At 43.6% G+C, this 25,124-nt stretch overlaps 1 protein-coding gene across 1 annotated transcript in view; it reads right to left on the reverse strand.

Moving 5' to 3' along the window:
* The window catches only part of NUDT3 (nudix hydrolase 3), a 45,562-nt gene that overhangs the window by 14,265 nt on the left and 6,173 nt on the right, over nucleotides 1-25,124 (reverse strand). Inside the window, exon 2 of the mRNA XM_068269399.1 lies at nucleotides 2,139-2,249. Within this exon, the coding sequence (XP_068125500.1) occupies nucleotides 2,139-2,249 (111 nt within the window). The remainder of the gene's footprint in view (nucleotides 1-2,138; nucleotides 2,250-25,124) is intronic.

Consider the following 25,124-nt stretch of genomic DNA (forward strand, 5'->3'; position numbering starts at 1 on the left):
TTAGGATAGCCAGTTGTCAGTCAAGCTTTCAGACAGCTTGACTGTTTTAGATGAGGATGATTGCTATTTTCAGAAGAATTTAAGAACATGTTACTCCTAAAGAAGCACAGTAACATGTCACAAGTTTTGGGAGCTTTGTGGAAGTATACCCGAGGCGATATGTGACATGATGAGATAAACATGTGTATTTACAGTGCAAAACATTAATAACCAGGCTGTTTTTTTCTTTTTTGAAAGAGTTTATTTTCAGGGATGCAAGTGACAGCTTCTGTCTTGTCGGTACCTTGTCAGGAATATAGTAAAGCAGGCCATACACTGGCTCGATTCACGGCCGTTTCGACAGCAGATCCGATCCTGGGATCGGATCTGCTGCCAATCGCTTGCGCTAAACGCACCCGCCGATCCGATTCCCTCCCGAAATCGGATCGGACCGTCGATCGCGCCGTGCGGGAAATTACCCTCGATCGCCCGGCGGTAGGAGCGCGTCGCTTGCGGCGTACGATTCGGGCCCGATCCGAGCATGTATACATTACCTGAAGCTGGCTCCGGGGTCCTCTTCTCCTCGCTGCACCGCATTTCCGCATCTCCCAGTGTACGCTTATACTTCCTGTGTCACTCCGGTGACCAGGAAGTTGAAATAGAGGGCGCTCTATTTGAACTTCCTGGTCACGGAGTAACACAGGAAGCGCCGGGATGGAGCAAGAACAGCAGTGCGGTGCAGTGCAGAGAAGACGCCCGGGAGCCAGCCTCAGGTAATGTATACGGGGGGGGGGGACAGGCGGCAGGAGCAGCTGAACAGATTGTGATCGGTTTCAGGCTGAAATCGATTCACAATCTGTTTGCAGTAAAGGCAGCCATACGATCCCTATCTGATCAGATTCGATCAGATAGGGATCTGTCAGCTGGTCGATCTAATGGCACATCGACCAGTGTATGGCCACCTTAAGCCTCACTGATAAGCAAATTACAGCCATAAAAGCTTTCCTGGGAGAATACAACTTCTGAGTGCAGGTGAGAGATAGAAAAAGCTCAATAGTTCATGTATTTTAACTCTGGGACACTTCATAGAATGCCATTGAGCAGATACAATAAAAAACATTCAATCTATTTTCTAAATGTTTGAATATAAAATAAAACCATGGGATATCTAACAAAAAAAAGTCATTTTTAGGAGTAGGAGCATAAATATAATTGTTTAACTCATCGATTAATTTTCACCTCAGGTTCACTTGTAGGCCGGTTTCACACCTGCACAAACCAGCCTTCATATGAACCTGCACCACAGGGTCATATCTATAGCGCCGCTACCCAGCTAGTGTTGTACTCTCTGCTGGGCAGGAAGTATGTCACTGCGATTACCAACGGTTCATGCATGCGTGCCGCATCACACTCCCTTCGTTCACACTTGCTGTGTTGCCCATCGACTTACATTACTGTATAATCTGTGCGGTAGGCACGGTTCATGTGGCAATGCACTGCAGACTTTGCGTTGGGAACCTTGATACTTTCAGCGCACCGTGTCGCATTGGGTGCAAGGCTCCATAGACTCATATGGTCCTTGCGACGTGGATGCGTCACGTGGGCTGATGCAGCGTGCAAGTGAAAAAGGGGCCTAAGAGATAATCTGCCTATATGACCTTCAGTTTTTGGTAGATGCAGAACTGATAATAGTTAAAAATAGCTCTTGGGAACATTTGCTAAAGCCAGCATTTCATAGTTAACTAATGCAGCCTGATTGGCTGAAGCCTCTTTCCCTTCCGTTTTCCCCTTCCACACCTTTGTTCCTCTCTGATTGGCCAATATTTCTCATGCTGAGACAATGCACTTTCTATTGGAGAGCTGGGTGGTAATGCCTTAAGACTGGACTGGGAGGAAGGCGGGCAATGCATACACAATCAGGCAGAGGAGAGTAAGGGAGGAAAGGACATCAGGACTAGCTTCAAGATAGACACAGTTAAAATGGAGACTCCTAAGAAGGATTTTCTCTTTTTTTACTACAGAAAAATCACTAAAATAAAAACTTGGACAGTGCAAAACATACTGTATGTAAGTAGAGCAAGTATTTATCTACTTATATATATATGTGTTTTTTTTCTGAGATCGTATGGCTCACAGCTCCTCTTTAAAATGGCTCATACCTCTTCAAAAACTTCCCGAACAGCTGTTGCACTTGACTCCTCCTCTGGCTCCAAGCCACCACCTGGAACAATCCATCGATCTGGATAGCGACTGCTGCTCACCAAGAGCACCTGAGGAATAAGCACAGTATAGTGTTATCTCAGATTTAAGTTTCTCCTAATATTTTGTCCCTGCTTTTCATAAAACACCACGTGCAACACAAAATGCCACATTACCTCCTAACCCCTTTTTCGGCATGTACTTGCATTAAATAGAAGATATCTACTACTACTCCGCTGTGATTATAAATACTCCTTAAATGACCACTGAAGTAAGAGGTTTATGGAGGGTGCCATATTTATTTTCTTTTATCCAAAAGCAGTTGCCTGGCTGCCCTGCTGATCTATTTGGCTGCACTAGTGTCTGAATAACACCAGAAACAAGTATGCAGCTAATATTGTTAGATCTGACAATGTCGGAAACACCTGATCTGCTGCATGCTTGTTCAGGGTCTAAGGCTAAAAGCATTAGAGGCAGAAGATCAGCAGGGAAGCCAGGCAACTGGTATTGCTTAAAAGGAACTAAATATGGCAGCCTCCATTTACCTCTCACTGCAGTTGTCCTCTAAGATCTGAGACAGGGTTTAAGTTGTGCTATAGTACAGTAGAATCCCTTTATAGTAGGCTCCAAGGGACCAGGAAAAAGTAGTTTACTATATCAAGAAAATATTTGCAAAAATACACTGTATTTTCAGAATGTGGCAATCGGCAAAAACACAATTTTTACTGTGAAAAATCACGGAAAATTACAAACTTAAAGAATGACTGTTGATGGCATTTTCACTCAAAGTCGAACTTATTATTTTCATGAAAAGGATTGCAAAAAGAATATCACTTTTCACTCATCACTGCTCCACAGTCTAACGCCTGGTACACACAATGAGATTTTCTAGCAGATTTACTGCCAGATCGATTATTTTCAACAGGTAGGTACAGGAGTACTGGTGCCCTACACTCTGCCTCTTCACTCAGGCCACACACCCATATTAGGTAGGCTCAGGCCACACACCCATATTAGGTAGGCATCCCTCCTCCCCTGACTAGGTAGCCAGATGTTCCCCAGTATTTGGTATCCCCATTAATCTAGGTAGTACGTTCCCCCCAAGTATAGGGAGCCAGATGTACCCCCGCCCCAGTATTAAGTAGCCCCTAATAGGTAGGGGGACATTTGGGGAGGGGAGCCTTCTTTCCTACATAAGGCACTGTAGGCACAAGCCTACAGTGCCTTATGGTAAAATCCGGCCCTGCGTGTACTATGCCACCAAGAAGATGTACTGGGGCAGACAAAAAAAAATAAAAAAGGACACCCAGGTTGCTCTCCACATGACTGGCCCAACAGTCTGGTTTTTGGCACTTTGAAACAGGAATAGCATAATATGTCAGCGCTGCGTAATATGTTGGCGCTTTATAAGTACAATAAATAAATAAATAATAAATAAATAGCACTAAAATGCAAAAAAGGAAAGTGACACAGATGAGCATGGGTGAGAAGTGGAAGAATGAAAGTCAATAGCACTTGTTAATAATCTGTTTTAGGATTCATGTTTATACATCAATAAACCACAGCAATGCAGGTGCTAAATTGTCACCCAAGATTGTGAAGAATGTTTATTCCATACGATTAACGTATAGCATGTACAGTTCTTGTGCTCATAAGTTTACATATTTGTTAAATATCTGCTTTTTTCTTTTTAGAATATATGATTGAGATTGTCCAAAATGTCCACTTTCATTCACAGTTGTTGGTTAGACAAAGCCATTTATTATTACTGTATCACACAAATGTGTTTTGTTTGTGCAGAAAATGTGCATGAAAATAGTTTTCCCTGCCTTAAGGTATCTTTCCCACCAAGACGTTGCGTTTTAGGGGACGTTATAGGTCGCATAATGTGCCCCTAACGCAACGCCTGGTGGTGTTGGAGCAGGACGCTACATAGAGCTGCGTTAAGCAGCTCTTGGTGGGCCTGTTTTGTCCTATGCGCCGGCGGAGACCACGTGAGCGGAACACTCCGCATCACGTGGTCCCGCCAGCCAATAAGCGGCTGTCCAGGAAATAAACACTGCAGTGCAGTGAATATTAAATAGCCATGTGGCTTGCCGCATTAGCAGACTCTCCCCGCCTCCAAAAATAAAAAAAAAACACATCACTGAGCACGTGCAAACAGCCTGACGCGGCTAAAGCCGCTTAGAACGCACAGCATGCTGCACTTTATGGGAACGTGTAGCATTACCCTGTAACGCAACGTGGGCACTGTGAACAGCCCATCCATTTTACATTACTGTGAGTTAGGCTGCGTTACAGGCTGCACTAACGTGCGCCTGTAACGTCTTACTGTGAAAGCAGCCTAAGTCTACATCAAGCCAACACCTTCTATGTAAAGGCAATGTAATTTGAAGTTATAAAACAAAAACAAAAAAAACAGATCTTTACCTATGGAGAGGGAAAGCTCTGGATCCTATAACTTATAGGATCCAGAGCTTTCCCTCTCCATAGGTAAAGATCTGTTTTTGTTGTTTTTGTTCCCCAACCCTGTTCTCAAGGCCAACCAACAGTACATGCAGAAAACATGCATGTGCAGAAAACCACAAACATGCACAGGTGAAGAAATGAATGTCTCAGCAGAGCTGATTAACTACCTCTGTGGATTTCTACAAAATATGCACTGTTGGTGGGCCTTGAGGACAGGGTTGGGGGAACACTACTTATAGAGCCTTCCTGTTCCTCTAATGAGAGGATTTTTTTCATGAATGTTGACATTCACTTCAAGAATAACCTCATCTCAGCAGTGAATGGTGGCCAAAGGGCTACAATGCTGTTTTTGATGTTTTAAGGGGGTTAAACTTGTCAGTTTGACTACACATCAAAAACTGCAACATCAGTCTGCAATTAAAATTTTGTAAGAAGCTTTACCTTATAGTTTTGTGTACAACACAGCAATGATTTAACAGAGGGTCTCAAACAGAAGAAATTACTTAGTTTACACAGGCCAATTCGGAAGCGTGACTTCATTATATTTTACTGCTGCTAAAGCAACCCAACTTGAAAATGCAGGCATGGAAAAAACACCTTTATATATTGCAATTGAAGAGAATATCTTCTAACCCCATTGGAAGGACAGTAGCAGCTGATGTTGGTGTTTGACTCAAATAAGGGCTGGTGCACACCAGAAGAGCTTTTCTGAGCGCTTTGTAATGTTATGCTAGGTTTGTGTGCACACTGGAGTGATGTGATTTTGTAAAAATCCCCCATAGCATTGTTTTAGCAAGAGCTTTTAAAATATCTAGCATTTAAAAAGCTCTTGCGGTGTGCACCAGCCCTAAGAGTTCCATAGGTTGCTAAACAAAGATTAACATAAACTGCAGTGAATTTACCCACTTGTCCAGCTGTATGTAATATTCTGTATAAAAGACTGTCTGCTATCATAAATTAGATAAGATTTTATCATATTCACTCTTCAAATTTTTTTTTTCAACGATAAAAAACAAAGGCAAACAGTGATTTTTAAATTCATATTTGCCTGCATTCTTAAAGTTCAATAAACCAGTTAATATTATCATTGGAAAACATAGCCAATGCTAAGAAAAGGTCACAAACATTTTGATAACTTACTGGGAGTTTTACCCGGGCTAACCTTATGCCACACAATGAGATTTTCTGGCAGATTTAATGCCAGATTGACTATTTCCAGCCTGTCCTATGTGATTTCCGATTTTTAGTAGAAATGAGCGAAAAATCAATCAGAAAGTTGATCGGAAATCAGAACGGACATGCTGCAAATAGTCGATCTGGCAGTAAATCTGCCAGAAAATCTCATTGTGTTTATTAAGCATTACAAGACATAAGAACATGATTCAAAAGTTTTATAAGTATACAAAACCACACTACGATTGAGTTCACAAGAGCTATCAGTATCACATAACAATTGTGCTCCATTGTTAGGACACTGTGAGGAAGATCCAATTTACAGACACTATAGGGAAGATGTGCTTTACAGACACAGTGCTCTGTTATAGCTGTGTGACATGTACTGTTTAATGGAGAGGTAAGCAGGGACAACGGGGTGTTGCAAGTTAGAGCAGCTTTCTGCAGGTAACCACCAGAAAAATGCACCGTCACTTGTTTAGTGCTAACCCTTAGAGATCCAGTTTGGCGTATCTCTGTGATGACCTGGGGCACCTGTACGCATGCTGGATTCTGGGCCAAAATGGCACTGTGTGGCAGCCTCAGACGAGTATCCTTTAGCATGTGTACAAGGCTTAAAAGCCAGGAATAAGCCCAGATCAGTCCCAGGCCAATTACCTGGAAACAATCAGGTTAAGATTACACTTAACATGGGTATTTAACTACACAATTGCTGACAAATATTACATACATGACCCATGCTAGATGTTTGGAGAGCAATAACACAAGGGAGCATAGCTGTTTGAGACAGTATGATATTAATACAGGAAAATTGAATTTCTATAGAGTTAAAAATGTTAGAACAGTATAAGTACTGTGCCCAATACAAGTGCTATGCCTCTGAAAGGCTACCAGGGGTACTGGATCCCAGAATATCTGGACCACCTCTGGGCGCCAAATTAGGGGTTAGACGTGCAGTGCCAATAGTGCATTCCAGTAAAAAGCAGACATTGGGTTATATTCAATGAGCAGCAGTAGTTTGTGTGGTGCACATAGCACGTGTCATTTACATTAAATGTAAATAGCATAACATGTGTTACAGAAGCAACCTGAGTGTTGTGTACATAACTATTAGTGTAAACACTGGTAAAATTGCTGTGCGGTATCTGCACATAGCAATTGTACTGGTGTTTAGTGAATACAACTCACTGTGTGCAGGGACAAATATTAGGCATAAAGTATGAGAACCTAGATTTCATGTTGTACTGCATTAATGCACACTGGGGTTGATCCACTATAATAGCGTGCTTTATCAGAGTTAGCATGCCTTATCAAAGTTAATGTGCCTTATCAGAGTAGTATAGCGACGCTACGAACTTATGCCTGCTAATTGGTAAAGACGAGAGCTCCACTCGTCCTGCCCTGAGCCCCTGCGGGTCCAATCACTTTAAAGGACATTATCCCCACACTTTGATTGGCCCAATAGGCTGCCTGTCATTTGTGCACATGCAGCTACTTATCAATTTGGGCACCAGTATTAAGTATAATGCTAATTAAGCGGCAACCGGGCACCAAGGCAGACATTTTTGCACACAGAAAAAATAAGCAGCTACAGCAAATAGTTGTGGCAGCTATTGCATTAAATAGTAGATACAGTACATGGTATTTGGAAAGCTAAATCAATAAACAGAGGCTGCAACACAATTGGCAGGGCAAAGCTAAGCAGTTGTAGTGGAAAGGGTAGTGTGTGAGGAAGGTCAGGTAAAGCAATATGAGAAAATTGGTAAAATTACCAATATTCTATTAGCGGCTTCACCAGGCACCCACATTTCCAGATGGCCTTTTTTAATGTATGCGGTATCGACTGGCAGATTCTATTGGCACACAGGTATTGGTCTGTACATTATAGTGAGAGATGATAGTGTTCATTAGATTCTAGTGCCAAGCACAGAGCGATAGGTAGAATCTAGTGGCAGGCTGGTAGTGACCAGTAGAATCTATGGCAGGCAAGTCATGATCGGTACATTTTAGTGGCAGTCAGCAGGTGAAAGGTAGTAGGTGACAAGCAATAATACAAAAAGAGGTTAGTAGTAGTAGTAGTAGGTACTGGTACTGGCTGATTAGAAGTAGGTGACAGACAAGTAGCAGGTACCAAATATTACTGAGTGCTGGGTAACAGTGAGTGGCAAGTTATTGTGGTTCAACATTTTATTGGATGTAAAATTATTGGATGTAAAATTGCTGTGGGTGCCAAGTTGCTTTTGGTGCGAAGGTCCCGTGGGTGCTAAGAGGTGTTTAGTTGCTGTGGGTGCTAAGTTTCAGTCGTAACCAAATTGCTGTAGTTGATATGGTGCAATGTGTGCCCCGAAAGTAGTTTGTCAAGTAGGAGGTAGTGGGTGACAAGTAGTAAGCGAGCAGTGGGTGCTAACCAACAGTGATGCCCATATGCATTGAGTGCTATACAGCAGTGGGTGTCAAGTTGCAGTGGGCGCCAAGCAGCAGCGGCTGCTATCTAGCAGTAGGTACCATTTGCCATGGATTCTAATGCGTAGCGAGTTGCAGTGGGTGCTGAACAAAATTGGGTGCCATTTGTTGTGGATGCTAAAGTGAAGTGGGTACCAATTTGTCAGGGTTCTTGTGAACCGTTGGGGTTCTGTTGATCCCATCACTTGTATCAAGGGGAAAGCAGCCCCAAGCGGGGGTCTAAGGGAGCACAGATCTTCACCAGCGCACCCTGCAAGGGATGATAGGCCGTCACCTCTAGTGGGTGGCGGACTACTTTGCTGCCTGGTGCTCGCCAGGTCACAACCCCTAAGACTACCGCACCAGTGACTGGAAGAACAGAGGGTACCTGACGGGATTGTAGGCGATACTGGCAAAGTTAGGCAAGACAGGCTAGCAGGACAGATAGGCAGGACAGCAAGACCTAACCAATAGGGATCCCAGGAAGGAACTGGCAGGCTGAGGAAAACCCAGGAAGGAAGCTGGCTGATTGGTTCCTGGGAGCAACGGATAGGCAGGGGGAATCCTGGGTAAGAAGCTGACAGATAGAATCCCAGGAGGGGTACTGACTGACAGGGTAAGTCCTGGATATATTGACAGCCTACCCTGAGAAGGGAGCTAGCAGGCTAGGAACCCAGGAGGGAACGGGCAGGCTGGAGGAAGCCACGGAAGGCTGGAGAGTTCCACAGAGGAAACCAGCAGGCTGAGGGAAACGCCGGGTGGTTGCAGGTGACTGGAGAGTACCACAGAGGAAACCAGCAAGCTGAGGGAAATCCTGGCAAGCTGCAGAGGACTGGAGAGTTCCACAGAGGAAACCAGAAGACTGAGGGAAACCCCGGAAGATGCAGGTGACTGGAAAGCAAACGGGGAACAGAGGCGTCAGCAGGGTAAAAGTGGATAAAACCTTTAAAATTTGCTTGGAGGAAGCGGTGGACTTACCTCCATAAAGCAGACATGAAAGACTGTCTGTATAATAGTAATCACATTTATTATATAGTACCCCAAAAGTACAACGCGTTTCGCAGGCCACGCCCGCTTCCTCAGGCAATAAACGTGGGGACAAACAGAATTTCAGCAGTAGCAGGAGTAGCGCCTCAGTAAGTAAGGTGAAATAATGCATGAAATTTAGTGAATCAAACCCAGTAAGTGTTAGGATGCAGTGGGTGCCAAGGTCCAGCGGTTGCTAAGTCACTGTAGGTGCTGTGGTTGTTAAGTTGCTGTGGGTTCTTATTTGCAGTACTAGGTGCATGGTTGCTAAGCAGTATTGAGGTCCAAGATGTACTAGTTGACAAATGGTTGCAGGCTCTTAAGTTTCCCTGATGGTATCAGGTCAGCAGACCCTGGAGACAGATAGAAAGGAGAGTGGCAGAAGGCATGATCTCTACCTTTACTTTCCTTCCCATCTGCCAATGTCTTTCTGTTCCATCAAATAATTCTGCATGTGGGAGAAGGGGCGGCTACATCACATCCTCCTTCCTGTTGCTGACCAATCATGCAGGGGGTGAGGAAGTGTCCTAGGGAGGGGAGTGACCAGAGGGAGGAAAATTGGCTAGCTGTATAGTGAGTATCCTCCCATAGCATAGCATCCTCCTACAATTAAACATGTGAAAAAAGTCCAGCTGTCTCAAACCTTAAAATAGTGGGGAATAGCAAGCAAGAGATGGACAAAAGACAAGTCTTTAGTGCCTCAAGTAATCAACCGTGGGACCAAACTCTGGAAAAAATGGCTCCCTATAGAGTTATGATGGACACTCCCACAAAGGTTGTGTGTAAAGCCAACAACCACATCAAAGAAAAGCTACATTGAAAAAGATCTACAAACACAGCTTGGCAAACTTCAAGAAGATGATTACCTCTTTGTAACATGGACTGATCCTAGAAATCACAAGGCAGGAACCACTCTACTAACTTAGTTAGTCTATGATTGAATACCAAATCCAAATCCAATGAATATAGCAAAAGGTTGATTGAATTAGCAAGAAGGGTATGCAAGTTTGTAACTAAGTTTTCAAACAAAAATAGCCACAAAGTGTTCTGGTCATCTGCTATCTCTGTACATCATGTGTTCATTGACTGGGCTGACTGTGTTACAGTATATGAGCAGAGTGAGCTCTCCTGTAAATGCAAGGTGAATCAGAGACTAAACCAAAGAAGCTCCTGTCTTGTATGCTGTTTACACTGACATTGGAAAGAACAATAAGAATGAGTGGGATAAACCCAGGTGGGACCTTAGCAAATAGAACCTCACAATACCTGACATATGCCAATGCTATAAATCTGTTAAAGGAGACACAAGGTGACATATGACAGGATGAGATAGATGTGTGTGTACAGTGCCAAGCACACAGATAAATATGCTGTGTTCCTTTTTTATTTCTCTGCCTAAAAGAGTTAAAAATGAGGTATGCAAGTGACAGTTTCTGCCCAGGTCGGGACCTGCTCGAAACCTGGTCAGACTGTAGCCGTAACCCTCACTGATAAGGAATTACAGCCATAAACTGCTTTCCTAGCAGGAAATTGATTTTGAGAGCAGTATGGAGATAAATAGATAAAAAGGGTCAATCGTTCATAGATTAGTTCTGGCATACATCAATAAACATGTCATTGAGCAGAAACAATGAAACAGTAAAAACTTGAAAAGTGGATTTAAACAAAAAATAAAACTGTATGATAGCTAAAAAAATAAATTTTAGGTGTAGGAGGATAGATACAATGGTTTATCTCATCAGTTTATTTTCATCTCGTGTTTCCTTTAAGCAGGAAGGCTGGAGCTTAAGCCCCATACACACGCTCAAAAGCAATCTTTAATGCAGCACAATTATCAGTCAACTTTTGTTGTGAAACTAGTTGAAACAAACAACCAAAAAAAAGTTGTTTGCTATTGTTCAAACAACTCATAAGACATCAATCCAACAGTTGGATTGACGGCTTATCAGTTGTTTGAATAATAGCAAACAACTTTTTTTTTGGGTTGTTTCAAAACAAAAGTTGTTTGATAATTGTGCTGCATAAAAGACTGCTGTTGAGCGTGTGTATGGGGCTTTAGGGCCGGTTCACACTTGCGGTTCTCTGCCAAACGGACCGGATGACCTGACCGGATCCGGATCGGAACCGTACGGTTCTGATCCGGATCCGATCCGGTCAGGTTGCATCAGGTGTTCATCAGGATGCGATACGGATCCGTTTGGCAAAAGATAGTAGAAATAGAATAAAAATGGTGGAGTCTGGGAGGTCAGCAGAAGGTGGACCTGTGGAATCAGGCCCTCCGCTGTTTAACACTCACCTCCACCTCCGACATACTGCCAACATCTCCAGCACGTTTAAAGTCACTGCTGCTCTACTCCAAAATGCTTGCCCATGTGTCCCCATCCAAAATCGCTGCTACAATACGCATAGGAAGTGGGGTAGAACATCCGGATTTTTAGCCAGTGTGTTGTGCGCTCTCCGGTTCTCATTGGTTTGTATTGGCCGGATGGTGCAGTCCGGCTCCGCTCCGGATACGGCTGCCGGAGGAGCCGGACCAAAAAATAGCGCATGTTGGGTCTTATGCCGGAGTCCGGATCCGGACGAAACGGACGCATGTGAACGGACGCATAGGCTTTCATTGCTATGCCGTGCGTCCGTTCCGTCCGTTCTGCATGCGGTCCGGCTCCGGCACGGCGATTCCGGACGGCGACCGCTAATGTGAACCGGGCCTTAGATTGAAAGCCTTAAGGTAGCCATACACTGGTCGATTTGCCATCAGATTCGACCAACTGACAGATCCCTATCTGATCGAATCTGATCAGAGAGGGATCGTATGGCTACCTTTACTGCAAACAGATTGTGAACCGGTTTCAGCCTGAAACCGTTCACAATCTGTTGTGGTGGTGCTGCTGCCGCTTCCCCCGCCCGCATACATTACCTGCTCCGCCGGCGCGACTCCAGTCCCCAGGTCACCGCTGCTCCGTCTCCGCTCTGGTTTCCGGCCCCGGCATGCTTTACTTCTTCCTGCCCGGCAGGAAGTTTAAACAGTAGAGCGAGCGCCCTGTACTGTTTAAACTTCCTGCCGGGCAGGGAGAACTGAAGCATGCCGGAGACCAGCGCGGACACGGAGCAGCGGTGACCGGGGGTAATTGTGCCGGTGGAGCGTCGGGTACTCGAACGCCACTAGCGACGCGCTCCCTACCCACGGGCGATCGACACTAATTTTCCGCACGGAGCGATCGGTCGAAAAGGATCGAAATTCGGCGTGTAGCGTGAACGATTGGCAGCAGATTCGATCCCAGTGATCGAATCTGCTGTCGAAACGGCGGCAAATCGGGCCAGTGTATGGCCAGCTTTAACCAACAAGAGGATGCTTCCTGTCATCCTGAATTATGCATTAACATTGGAAAACCTAAACGCAAAGTAATGGTACATTGCAGTGACACACAATCAGAACTCTTGTTGCTAATAATCAGGGGTATAAAAAATTGCAAGTTTCTAGTACCTAGAATCTATTATCACCAAATAAAATTAGGCTATCAAAGATATACAAACATAAATAAGCTCTGATAACAGGAGCTATTGTAGCTTACAAAAGCTGTATTCAAAACCTTAGTAGTCCAGCCGTCAAGTACATCACCGAAACCTTGGTTCTCTTGGGAACGCCAAGTGTGAAGAACAATCTTTGGACTAGTACATGAAAATGGTGTTGGGGCAAATTCTAGCTAATGGTAAGAAAATGCCCTCATTAATGCTTAAGTGAAAAGTTTATGGTTATGTTGAAATAATCACTTGGAATGCATAGCTGACACAAAACCTATCAACAACCAGAAGGATGGCAATTCCATGGCTGACAACACAAGATCAATAAAATAGAGGAAAATTGGCTGAGCTGAGGCTTAAAGAGGTACTATGGTGAAAATTGTAAAATTTAAAATATGTGCAAACGAACAAATAAGAAGTATGTTTTTTCCAGAGTAAAATGAGCCATAAATTACTTTTCTCCTATGTTGCTGTCACTTACAGTAGGTGGTAGAAATCTGACAGAAGCGACAGGTTTTGGACTAGTCCATCTCTTTATAGGGGATTCTCAGGGATATATTTATTTTCAACAGCACTTAGTGAATGGCAGTTGCTCTGTCCAACTCCCAAAAAAACAGTGTAGCGAACAGGGAAGCTGGCCAGCATCATTGTTTAACCTCCCTGGCGGTTTATTTATTTTGCCAGGGAGGCTGCGGGAGGGTTTTTTTTAAATTAAAAAAAAAATATTTCATGCAGCCAACTGAAAGTTGGCTGCATGAAAGCCCACTAGAGGGCGCTCCGGAAGCGTACTTTCGATCGCCTCCGGCAATCGAAAGTAACAAGATAGGCCGCAATGAGCGGCCTATCTTGTTTCGCTTTCCTCGTCGCAATGGCGACGAGCGGAGTGACGTCATGGACGTCAGTCGACGTCCTGACGTCAGAGCCGCCCGATCCAGCCCCTAGCGCCGGCCGGAACTGTTTGTTCCGGCTGCGCTGGGCTCGGGCGGCTGGGGGGACCCTCTTTCGCCGCTGCACGCGGCGGATCGCCGCGGAGCGGCGGCGATCGGGCAGCACACGCGGCTGGCAAAGTGCCGGCTGCGTGTGCTGCTTTTTACAGAATGGAAATCGGCCCAGCAGGGCCTGAGCGGCGACCTCCGGCGGCATACCCCGAGCTCAGCTCGGGATTACCGCCAAGGAGGTTAAATCCTTTTTCAGGAATATCTTTATAAATAATAAAAGCCTTGCTGAGAATCCCCTATGAAGAGATGGACTAGTCCAAAACCTGTCACTTCTGTCAGATTTCTACTACCTACTGTAAGTGACAGCAACATAGGAGAAAAATTATAGGTCATTTTACTCTGGAAAAAAAAAAAAACCTACTTCTCATTTGTCTATGTTTGCACATATTTTAAATTTTACAATTTTTCGCCATAGTGAAAGGCACTTTCTGAGATTGGGATGGTTGTCAGTTTTGGTGGAACAGGCCAAGGCTCTTCTTGAACTGTAACACCACGTAAAAGTAGTAGTACAGAAAATTATTTAATTTGTGACTACCTGTCCAGATTTCAGGAAAATTCAATGCGGAGAGTCTCTCTCTCGTCAAATTACGCCAAAGTACATTTAGATAGTACTACGCCCTCATCAATTTTTGGTATGTTGTAGCCTCATGCTAAACTTCACTTTAATCTATTCATCTATTTCCATCTATGTTCTTTAGCTGACAATGTATATCAGCAAAAAACTAGCCATCCAGCTAAAGAAATTGAAAGAAAAAAAGAAAGAATGAAAAGAAACAGCTGATTACAAACATACACTTTCCATTAGAACACAATTAGACAACTTGCTTTAGTAAAAGAAATTCATCTTAGCAGATTACATTTTACCTTTAACAAATGCTGAATCAAAGTAGCCAGTAGTTCAAAGAGGCCACTTCAAAGACCTTAAAACATAATGCAGTTTTATATCGTACCAGCTTTATGAATCCATAGATAAATGTATTATTTTAATAAAAAAAAAAATGTGTTCTCATACTTGTGCTCCAGTGCTTTCATGTGTCACAGAATGGATTATAAAAAATAAAAACAGATTAGGAAATAAGTTATTCAAGAAGTTCTAAATGATGTCTAAATGGAGTTCCATCGTCATCAGGAGTTTTGCGTCTATATTTTGTCTACAGCACTGTGTTGCAGTTTTGGATCAGAGAACTCTTAATACTGGATGAATTTGCAATGAGCACTCTGAAATGTGCATAACTCTTGATGGCTAGAAAGGGAGGTAAGGTTCAATTATAGCACCCCCCCCCCCCCCCCCCCCCCCCCCCCCCATCTCTGAGATAATTTTGAACTTCTTGGAGGTGTCCTTTAATACATTGCTCTCAGCATCTGAGAGGGAAGGGGAACACCACTAATTATTTTGTGTTTGTTTAACTCTGCTTGATGTGGTAATTTGCTCAAACCTAAACAAATAAAGTTGAGTACCACATTAGAATTGCCACCATATCGGCTGAGTGTCCCTGCAGTCAGATAAAAAGCAGACTTAAAGTACCCTGAAGCACAAAAATGTATAGTGTATTAAGGCCATGATAGGCTAGAATACCTGCTACTGGTCATCCTTCTATAGCTTGTTGTATTTGGGTTCCCTACAGCTCTCAGTCCCTGAGCTATTCGACTGGCCCATCAGTCGGAGACTCTCCAGTAACACCTGTGCTTGAGCATTTATGAACTGGGCATGTGTGAGCTCTGAGTCATGCATGTCCAGTAAAAGGAAGCAATCATGCACAAAGAATAGAATAAGTGCACAAGCACTTTCTTTCACTTAGCATGCGCGGTTCGCGAACTCACACAACCCCAGTTCAGAATCACTTGTCCCCAGGCCAATTAACATTCAAAGGCTGTAAGGTGAAGAGGTCCTGAAATGGGGAAAAGGGAGGGACCTCTAAGACAGCGAGCAGCAGGATAATTGTGAGTGGTGAGTACTCTAGCCCACTATGGCCCACATGCAATTCACTTTTTCTCCTAAGTTTTCCCCTAAGAGATAATTTTTCATCTTCTGTTTAAAATAGTTTTTCAGCACTCTGCAATGAAAAAAGGAGCAAAAAGTAGGCGCAAAAGTACCGGCAAAATTATTCTGAGTATTTCTTACTTGTTGGTGGTTTAAAAGGCATTTTATTGATAAGGTGTGAATATATCACCTAGGAGAAAACATTGTAGAAAAAGGTAATTGAATAATGGCCTATGTTTTAAACTTAATGTTAAAGCACACTTCAGGTGTACTTTCCGACCATGCTGCCCTTCTAACTTTAAAAACCCTTGCCCAGCCTCTGAATTAGTACAGAAGTCAGTGTATGATGATGGATGCCCGTTATTTTATCATTTGCCTCCGGTGGCCAATGTACCACTTAAAGCTGCTAATTGTGGCTATTTACATTGGCGCCTGTGGTTTGCCCAAATTACCATGACACCTCTGGTGCCCAAATTAACTCTTTGGCACCACTGGCATGCTTTTAAGTGGCCACACACAGCTCCACTTGCTTTGTGCATCCAACTACAGTGGGTTGCAAAAGTATTCGGCCCCCTTGAAGTTTTCCACATTTTGTCACATTACTGCCACAAACCTGCATCAATTTTATTGGAATTCCATGTGAAAGACCAATACAAAGTGGTGTACATGTGAGAAGTGGATCGAAAATCATACATCATTCCAAACATTTTTTTACAAATAAATAACTGCAAAGTGGAGTGTGCGTAATTATTCGGCCCCCTGAGTCAATACTTTGTAGAACCACCTTTTGCTGCAATTACAGCTGCCAGTCTTTTAGGGTATGTCTCTACCAGCTTTGCACATCTAGAGACTGAAATTCTTGCCCATTCTTCTTTGCAAAACAGCTCCAGCTCAGTCAGATTAGATGGACAGCGTTTGTGAACAGCAGTTTTCAGATCTTTCCACAGATTCTCGACTGGATTTAGATCTGGACTTTGATTGGGCCATTCTAACACATAGATATGTTTTGTTTTAAACCATTCCATTGTTGCCCTGGCTTTATGTTTAGGGTCATTGTCCTGCTGGAAGGTGAACCTCCGCCCCAGTCTCAAGTCTTTTGCAGTCTCCAAGAGGTTTTCTTCCAAGTTTGCCCTGTATTTGGCTCCATCCATCTTCCCATCAACTCTGACCAGCTTCCCTGTCCCTGCTGAAGAGATGCACCCCCCGAGCATGATGCTGCCACCACATTTGACAGTGGGAGTGGTGTGTTCAAAATGATGTGCAGTGTTAGTTTTCCGCCACATATAGCGTTTTGCATTTTGGTCTCATCTGACTAGAGCACCTTCTTCCACATGGTTGCTGTGTCCCCCACATGGCTTGTGGCAAACTGCAAACGGGACTTCTTATGCTTTTCTGTTAACAATGCCTTTCTTCTTGCCACTCTTCCATACAGGCCAACTTTGTACAGTGAATGACTAATAGTTGTCCTATGGACAGAGTCTCCCACCTGAGCTGTAGATCTCTGCAGCTCGTCCAGAGTCACCATGGGCCTCTTGACTGCATTTCTGATCAGCGCTCTCCTTGTTCGGCCTGTGAGTTTAGGTGGATGGCCTTGTCTTGGTAGGTTTACAGTTGTGCCATACACCTTCCATTTCGGAATGATCGCTTGAACAGTGCTCCGTGGGATGTTCAAGGCTTTGGAAATCTTTTTGTAGCCTAAGACTGCTTTAAATTTCTCAATAACTTGATCCCTGACCTGTCTTGTGTGTTCTTTGGACTTCACGGTGTTGTTGCTCCCAATATTCTCTTAGACAACCTCTGAGGCCCTCACAGAGCAGCTGTATTTGTACTGACATTAGATTACACACAGGTGCACTTTATTTAGTCATTAGCACTTATCAGGCAATGTCTATAGGCAACTGACTGCACTCAGATCAAAGGGGGCCAAATAATTATGCACACACCACTTTGCAGTTACAGTATTTATTTGTAAAAAATGTTTGGAATCATGTATGATTTTGTTCCACTTCTCATGTGTACACCACTTTGTGTTGGTCTTTCATGTGGAATTCCAATAAAATTGATTCATGTTTGTGGCAGTAATATGACAAAATGTGGAAAATTTCAAGGGGGACGAATACTTTTGCAACCCACTGTATCATCCAAAATAGGAACACCATGATAGTGTAACATAGATTAACTGAAGACACTTAGGTAAATACAAAATAAAATGCAAGATAGTTTGTTTTATTGTAAAATCAATTTATCAGTGGTATGTATAACAATAGCCATATAATAAGCTGCTATGTAATTGTGGCATTAAAGCGAACCTATAATCTACCTACCTTTATAAACTGTTTTCATATTATAATAAGCAAGCAATCTTTTGCCAAGAGAACAATTAAGTTGTTTCATCAAGATACCGTATATACACTCGCATATAAGCCGACCCGCATATAAGCCGACCCCCCAACTTTTCCCTGAAAAACCAGGGGAAAATGATTGACTCCCATATAAGCCGGGGGTAGGAAATGCTGGATTGGTGCAGCCCCCCAGTGTGTACCAGTATAGCTAGTATAGTGCCCAGTATGGGTAGGTAGTGCCTCAGTATAGCTAGTATAGTGCCCAGTTTAGCTAGTATAGTGCCCAGTATAGCTAGTGTAGTGCCCAGTATAGGTAGGTAGTGTCCAGTATAGCTAGTATAGTGCCCAGTATAGCTAGTAAAGTGCCCACTATAGCTAGTATAGTGCCCAGTATAGCTAGTATAGTGCCCAGTATAGCTAGTATAGTGCCCAGTATAGCTAGTATAGTGCCCAGTATATCCAGTATAGTGCCCAGTATAGTGCCCAGTATGGGTAGGTAGTGCCTCAGTATAGCTAGTATAGTGCCCAGTTTAGCTAGTATAGTGCCCAGTTTAGCTAGTATAGTGCCCAGTTTAGCCAGTATAGTGCTCAGTATAGGTAGGTAGTGCCCCAGTATAGCACTCCCCCCTCCCCCCGTGGACGCCGCTGCTACTACCTGCTTAGGCAGCGGCCGCTTCCTAATCCACGTTCCCCTTCTCATGTTGCAGAGTGTATCACAGCAGCGCACCCGGCGCAGCTGCTGTGACGATGCGGGGGGCAGGAAAGAGCGCGGCTCCCTGTAGTGGCGATCTGTATCGCCGTTACCAGGGAAACCGCTCTTTCCTGCCCCTTGCATCGTCACAGCAGCAGCGCCAGGCGCGCTGCTGTGATACACTCTGCAACATGAGAAGGGAAACGCGGATTAGGAGGCGGCCGCTGCCTAAGCAGGTAATAGCAGCGGCGGCCGCGGGGGGGAGCGGGGAGGGGGGAGCGGGGCGCGGACCACCCGACCACTAGACCACCAGGGAAGACTCGTATACAAGCCGACCCCTAAACTTTTGACCCCCTTTTTGGCTTGTATGCGAGTTTATACAGTAAGTTAAATAAAACTGCAACAAAACTGGAGCCTTTGCACATAGCAACCAATCCGAATCCTTGTTACACTCAAAAGATAAAATACGGTTCATTACTATAGACTACAACATTAGTTATCCTACAGTTTTCTTTGTCCCTATCTTAATAAAGCTGGTCTAGATATTTCTTGAATAAAGTGCTTCCATCAGAACATCACTCAGAGAAGCTGAACCTTAGTTGTGCATTGTGAGAGTGATGTAATCTGATTTATGTAAACTATGTGTATGGAGGGAAGGAGAACAGACATAAGCATGGCATATATCACAAGGCAGAAGATGCCAACATAAGCCTTAGAAGAAAATAAGCAGCATATTCCGGAGCTTGCTGGCCTGCTCATGGTTTATTTTGTGGATAATTACAATTTTTAGGTTTGTCCGATACAAAGTAAGTCCATATAACCATAAATACTTTCCTGTGTGATAGCACTTCAGACAATGTTCAGTGCTCCTAGACAGAAAACAATTTCTGGGGCACGAAGAGGAGCAGAGTTGTCTGTTTTTCAATAAACTATATACAGTGGAACCTTGGTTTGTGAGCATAATTCATATCGGAAACCTGCTTGTAATCCAAAGCAAGAGTGCTTTGGATTACAAGCAGGTTTCCGATATGATATAAGAGTATATCAAAGCGAATTTCCCCATAACAATGAATGGAACCCCAGGTGATTCAATCTACAATCCAAAAACAGTTACAATAAAATAGTATAAAATAAAAATCATAAACAAGAGTTTCACTATAACAAACAGAACCATTGCCATCTGTTGGATCACCCCAACCTTTTTTAAGTGTGGCTTTAACAAGGAACTTATCCAATGACTGTTCCATTTGGGGAATTCATGGAAAAGTGACTTTGTACAGATTCTAAGCTCAGTGCGTACAACTGAGTACAATCCTGCAGCACCAAAGGGAGAAGAACTATCATCTCAGTTGTGATGATGTGACACATGTATACTTTTTTTTTTTGCTTGTATATCAAGTCAAAATTTCACATGTTTTTCTTGTATTGCAAAGCGCTCTTAAATAAAGTTACTCTCAAACCAAAGTTTTGCTGTATGTTGATGGAGTTTGCTTGGCAGTCTTGAAAGTCAACTTAGGACGCTTGTTTTGAAAAACTCCCTTTGTGCCGGTACAACGTGCAGCAGCCTTATGCCAGAAAATTCATTGTACAGTCGTATGTATCAGGGTTTATTCATCCATAAAACACTGGCGAGTAGTTATGGATCTCATGTCTCCTTATACCTTCAAAAGTTTAAGTCAACAGATTTCTTCAGAAGTAATTTCAATCTAGGTCTTCTGGGGATCAAGTGTATTCTGTAGCCTGTCTCTAATGCCTAGTACACATCATTACACACCATCCAATCTCCCATCAGATTGACGGATCAAATCATAATTTCCGACAGGTCTGATATTCCAGAAATCAGATCCCCCTGTCGGAAATTATCGATTCGACCCATCGAGCTGAAGGGAAATTGCATGGTGTGTACCAGGCATAACAGAAACAAGACTTATTACTGAAGGAAAAATGGAATTGCCAATTAAAGGGAACCAGAGGGCCCAGAAAAAAAGATTCTATACATACCTGGGGCTTCCTCCAGCCCCATACGCACGGATCGCTCCCACGCCGCCGTCCCCCGCTTCCTGGATCCGCCGGAACCGGGTCCCGTCACTTCCGGCAGACGCGGCCAATTGTCCGCATGAGCAGGGGCTCCCTCCATACCCTTACGCGTGCGGCTGCGCAGTATGTAGCCGCACGCGTAAGGGTATGCCGGGAGCCCCTGTGATGCGGACAATTGGCCGCGTGCTGCCGCCGACTGGCCGAAACTACGGGTCCCGGTACCGCCGGATACAAGAAGCGGAGGACGGCGGCGTGGGAGCGATCCGTGCGTATGGGGCTGGAGGAAGCCCCAGGAATGTATAGAATCTTTTTTCTGGGGCCTCTGGTTCCCTTTAAAGCAGCCTTTTCTGAACCTTTCCTTCCTCTGTTGAGGTGTAAATGTCATTTCACACCAGAAGAGCACATTCACCTGCCAACAGCAACAATTGCTCTGTCCAAAGGTTAGCACAGAATACAGCGATTCGCTGTGCTTTGTCTTCTAATTAGAATTACACACGTTTTAAGCATCTTCATCTATACACAGCTTTAATTTCTTGGGCAATTATGACACAAAGTACAAACCTTTCCCAATGTGCAACAGCTTCCTCTGTCTATTAACTGTGAATAAACTGTCAAGGTAGATAGGTTTAGTCATTGTACAAGCACATGTAAAGAAAGCTCTGCTTTTAGTCATTTATCTACACTGACTATACGCTATATTGTGACCATATTCACATACATTATGCTAAAACGCAGAGCCGGGACAAGGTCCTCCAGCACCCAAGGCTGAGACACCAAAGTGCACCCCTCCATCCCTCCCACCCCAGCTGTCACACACTGATTGCTATTAGAGTAAGAGGAATCCCAGGGCCCCCATCACCTTACTCTCTAGTTATCTGGCTTGCAGTCACCGTCATGTATCCTCTTTTCTTTCCGCTTCAAGCACAATAGGGGAATGATAGCTGAGCGAGTCGTGCATCCCCTCCTACACTGCGCACTGAGGCTGGAGCCTCTCTTGCCTCTGCCCAGCCCTGCTAAAATGCTAAGAACCAGTCTACTATCATTATGCACTGCTGGTACCTTCAGTGTGTGGCAATTTCCCTTTTCACCAAAATATACAACATAGAAAAAGCACCCTTATTAAAAATAAGGATATTATAGCCTTTTCATCCAGGTGAGCTGGCAGACATTTTTTGGCTAACTGCGTTATGCACAGTGAAACAAGGAGGGGCCCATAGGTTGCGGACACCTTATTGACTGTGTACCAGCTTATACGCGCAAGTATTTATTAGTTTCTTGGCCCCGTAAGTCTTTGTTTTTTTTATCTTGTTTTTACAGTCTATACCGATTGTTTTTACAATAAACAGTTTACACTTAGAGTTACCGTTTTTTGTTGTGTTTATATATTGGCCTTCCTGGATACCATACCATATATCGGAGTGAGGGAGTGGTGGAAGTTTGGATCCATATCTGCTTGAGGTTCGTTAGGATTACCACTGAATGCGAGATATACAACCTTATAATGTGGGTTGTTGGCAGCTGGTAAGCCCCTCTTACTCTTTTCTGGTGATGGTTGGCCACGAGATCATGTAAGGTTGGAATATCACCATGGTGAAGTTTTATTGACTGTATTTATTCCTCTTTGATGTGCACTGACTTCTTAATACTAATTTTGTGGACTTTGGACGTTGCTCATTTTCGGCAGCGATCATATGTTCTATTTCCTTGGCGCTGATAAACTGTTTGCTTGTAAATAATAGGGATTTCCCTCCACAGATTAGCCAATACATTACAAGTCATGTTTCACTGGGAATTTTACACACTCATTCTGCAGTTCTAGTATAACTTTATGGATATCTTTTAGGCCCCTTTTACATTTAAACGCTTTCATTATGTTGCGTTACCCTTTCTGCATGCATGTTAAGGCAACAGCAATGAAAGTCTTTGAGACCCCGTACACTTACCCCATTGCGTTGTACCGGAAGTTTCCGGTCGACTGTTGACTCGCCACTAAAGTCAACAGCGAGTTACTGTCAGATCTCCATGGCAACAGAATGCATGCAAGTCAATGGGCAACGCAGAAAATGTAAATATGTTGGCGGCAGTAGCAAAACGATGCACATGTGGCGAAGAAGCTGGAAATCCCAGTGATGTACTACCTATCCAGCAGGGAGTGTGTCACTGGGCGAGAAGGGTGTACGGGGGCAGCGCTATGCATATGACTGACCCAGTTGAAGCACTCTGCCACAGGGTCATATGAATGTAGTTTTTTGCGTTGTGATGCGAAGGGGCGGAGCATTGCAAGTGTCATGTGTAAAACCAGCCACAAATTAACAAAATGGACATATATACTGTACTGTAGTACAAAATGTAAATTTAACAATCGGATTACTTTCTTCTTGCTATATCTATTACTTAACTGAAATATTGTATAATATTATACAGTCCATTGCCTTGATAAAGGGGGACATTTTGTACAGAAACCCCTTAAAGTACAATAGCATTTCAGGCAGCCAATTTCTATATTTTTTTCAAAGGAATAATTTTATTATTTCAAAATATTACATCATTTTTATTCATGTAGCTGCAATTGTAGCAGCAGCAACCAAAAACCTCTAGGAATGTTCCCAGAAACCCAAAGTTAAGTAAAGAATATTATGTATGTTATCGTTCAATTGCTCGTCACTTTTATGTAAATAATACACTTCAAGTAATAATAATTGCTACTTTGTACCTTTTCTTTCAATTTTTTTTTGTTTTACTTACATTTTACCGCCTCATATCACTGACCTCAGGAGCTTGGAGGGAGAAGCTCCACAAGATGGCCCTGCACCATGGATGCACCAGATCAGAGGCGCCGCCATCGTAAAAGCGAGGCACACCCCTGCTTTGAGCCTCACCAGCTGTCCTGCTGGCGGCCTGCCCTGTGCTCCGTGGCGCAGCTCTCCTGGTGTAACTTACATTCCTCGATCCAGCGCCGAATATCTCCACACTCTCCTGTCGCAGGCTTTGCGTGCTGTCACCATGGTTTCCACCAGCGGGCACCTCTCATGATGTCAGAGGTGTGCCGGCCGGAATTAACCATGGTGGTAAGACGCAAAGCCGGCAACAGGAGAGAGCAGCAAGAGTCGATGCTGGATCAGGGCATGTAAGTTATGGCACAGTAATGTTTCTAGGGGCGGTCTATAACTGGCTAACCTATACTGCGGGCACCTATACCTGTCTATCTATATTGGGGGCACCTATACCTGGCTACCTATACTGGGGGGCACCTATATCTGGCTACCTATACTGTGGACACCTATACCTGGCTACCTATACTGGGGAGACCTATAGCTAAATAACTATACTGGGAGCACCTATAACTGGCTAAGGTCAGAGGTAACACTGACAGAGGGGGACAAGAGGTGATACAGGGGGACAAAATATTGGCTGCTTGGGCCTTAGCTACGCCCCTGCACCAGGTTGAGTATATTTCTTTCCCCTGGCTCTTGCCCTTTAAGCCTAAGTGTGTCTTTTAGTTAGGAGTGTCTTATAGTACGAAAAATATGGGTACATTTTAACTGGATGACCACAGCAACCAGTCATATCCCTTGTTTCGGTTGCAAGCTAGCATTGTAAAAAATGACAGCTGGAAGCAGGACAAATATTTCAGAGGAATTGATGAGCCTTCCTCACACAAACACACTGAGGAAGTCAGACACACTTCCAGAGTTTAGGTTCAAAGACCAGAAATTTCAAACAAAGATTTCCCAGAGATTGAAAAACCACAGGCCACAAAGAAAGAGAAGAAAACAGACAGGTGGCAAGTACAGTACTTATTCTCAATCATTATACAGTACTCTCAATGCATTTACATTATCTACTACTACTTTTACCATTCAATTTTTCCTTAAAATTTTATTGGAAAAAATCCACCAGATCTACTTCTGTCGAAAACTCCCCTGAAAATTTTTATCAGATTTCTCAAACAAATAAAAAACAAACAAACAAACAAAAAAAACAGACATTTGATTTCTCTTTACATGAAATTGCATTTAAAGAGAATCTGTACTCTAAAATTCTTACAAAAAAAAAAAAAAAAAAAGCATACCATTCTATTCATTATGTTCTCCTGGGACCCTCTGTGCTGTTTCTGCCACTCCCTGCTGCAATCCTGGCTTGTAATTGCCAGTTTTATGCAGTGTTTACAAACAAAAGACATAGCAAGTGATAAGCTGAGAGGAGCTCCGTGTGTGAGTCATACAGAGTGTGCAGGGGGCCTGGAGAGGGTGTGTATAGCTTCC

The sequence above is a fragment of the Hyperolius riggenbachi genome, chromosome 2 (genome assembly GCF_040937935.1).
Source record: "Hyperolius riggenbachi isolate aHypRig1 chromosome 2, aHypRig1.pri, whole genome shotgun sequence".
In the NCBI taxonomy this organism is placed as follows: domain Eukaryota; kingdom Metazoa; phylum Chordata; class Amphibia; order Anura; family Hyperoliidae; genus Hyperolius; species Hyperolius riggenbachi.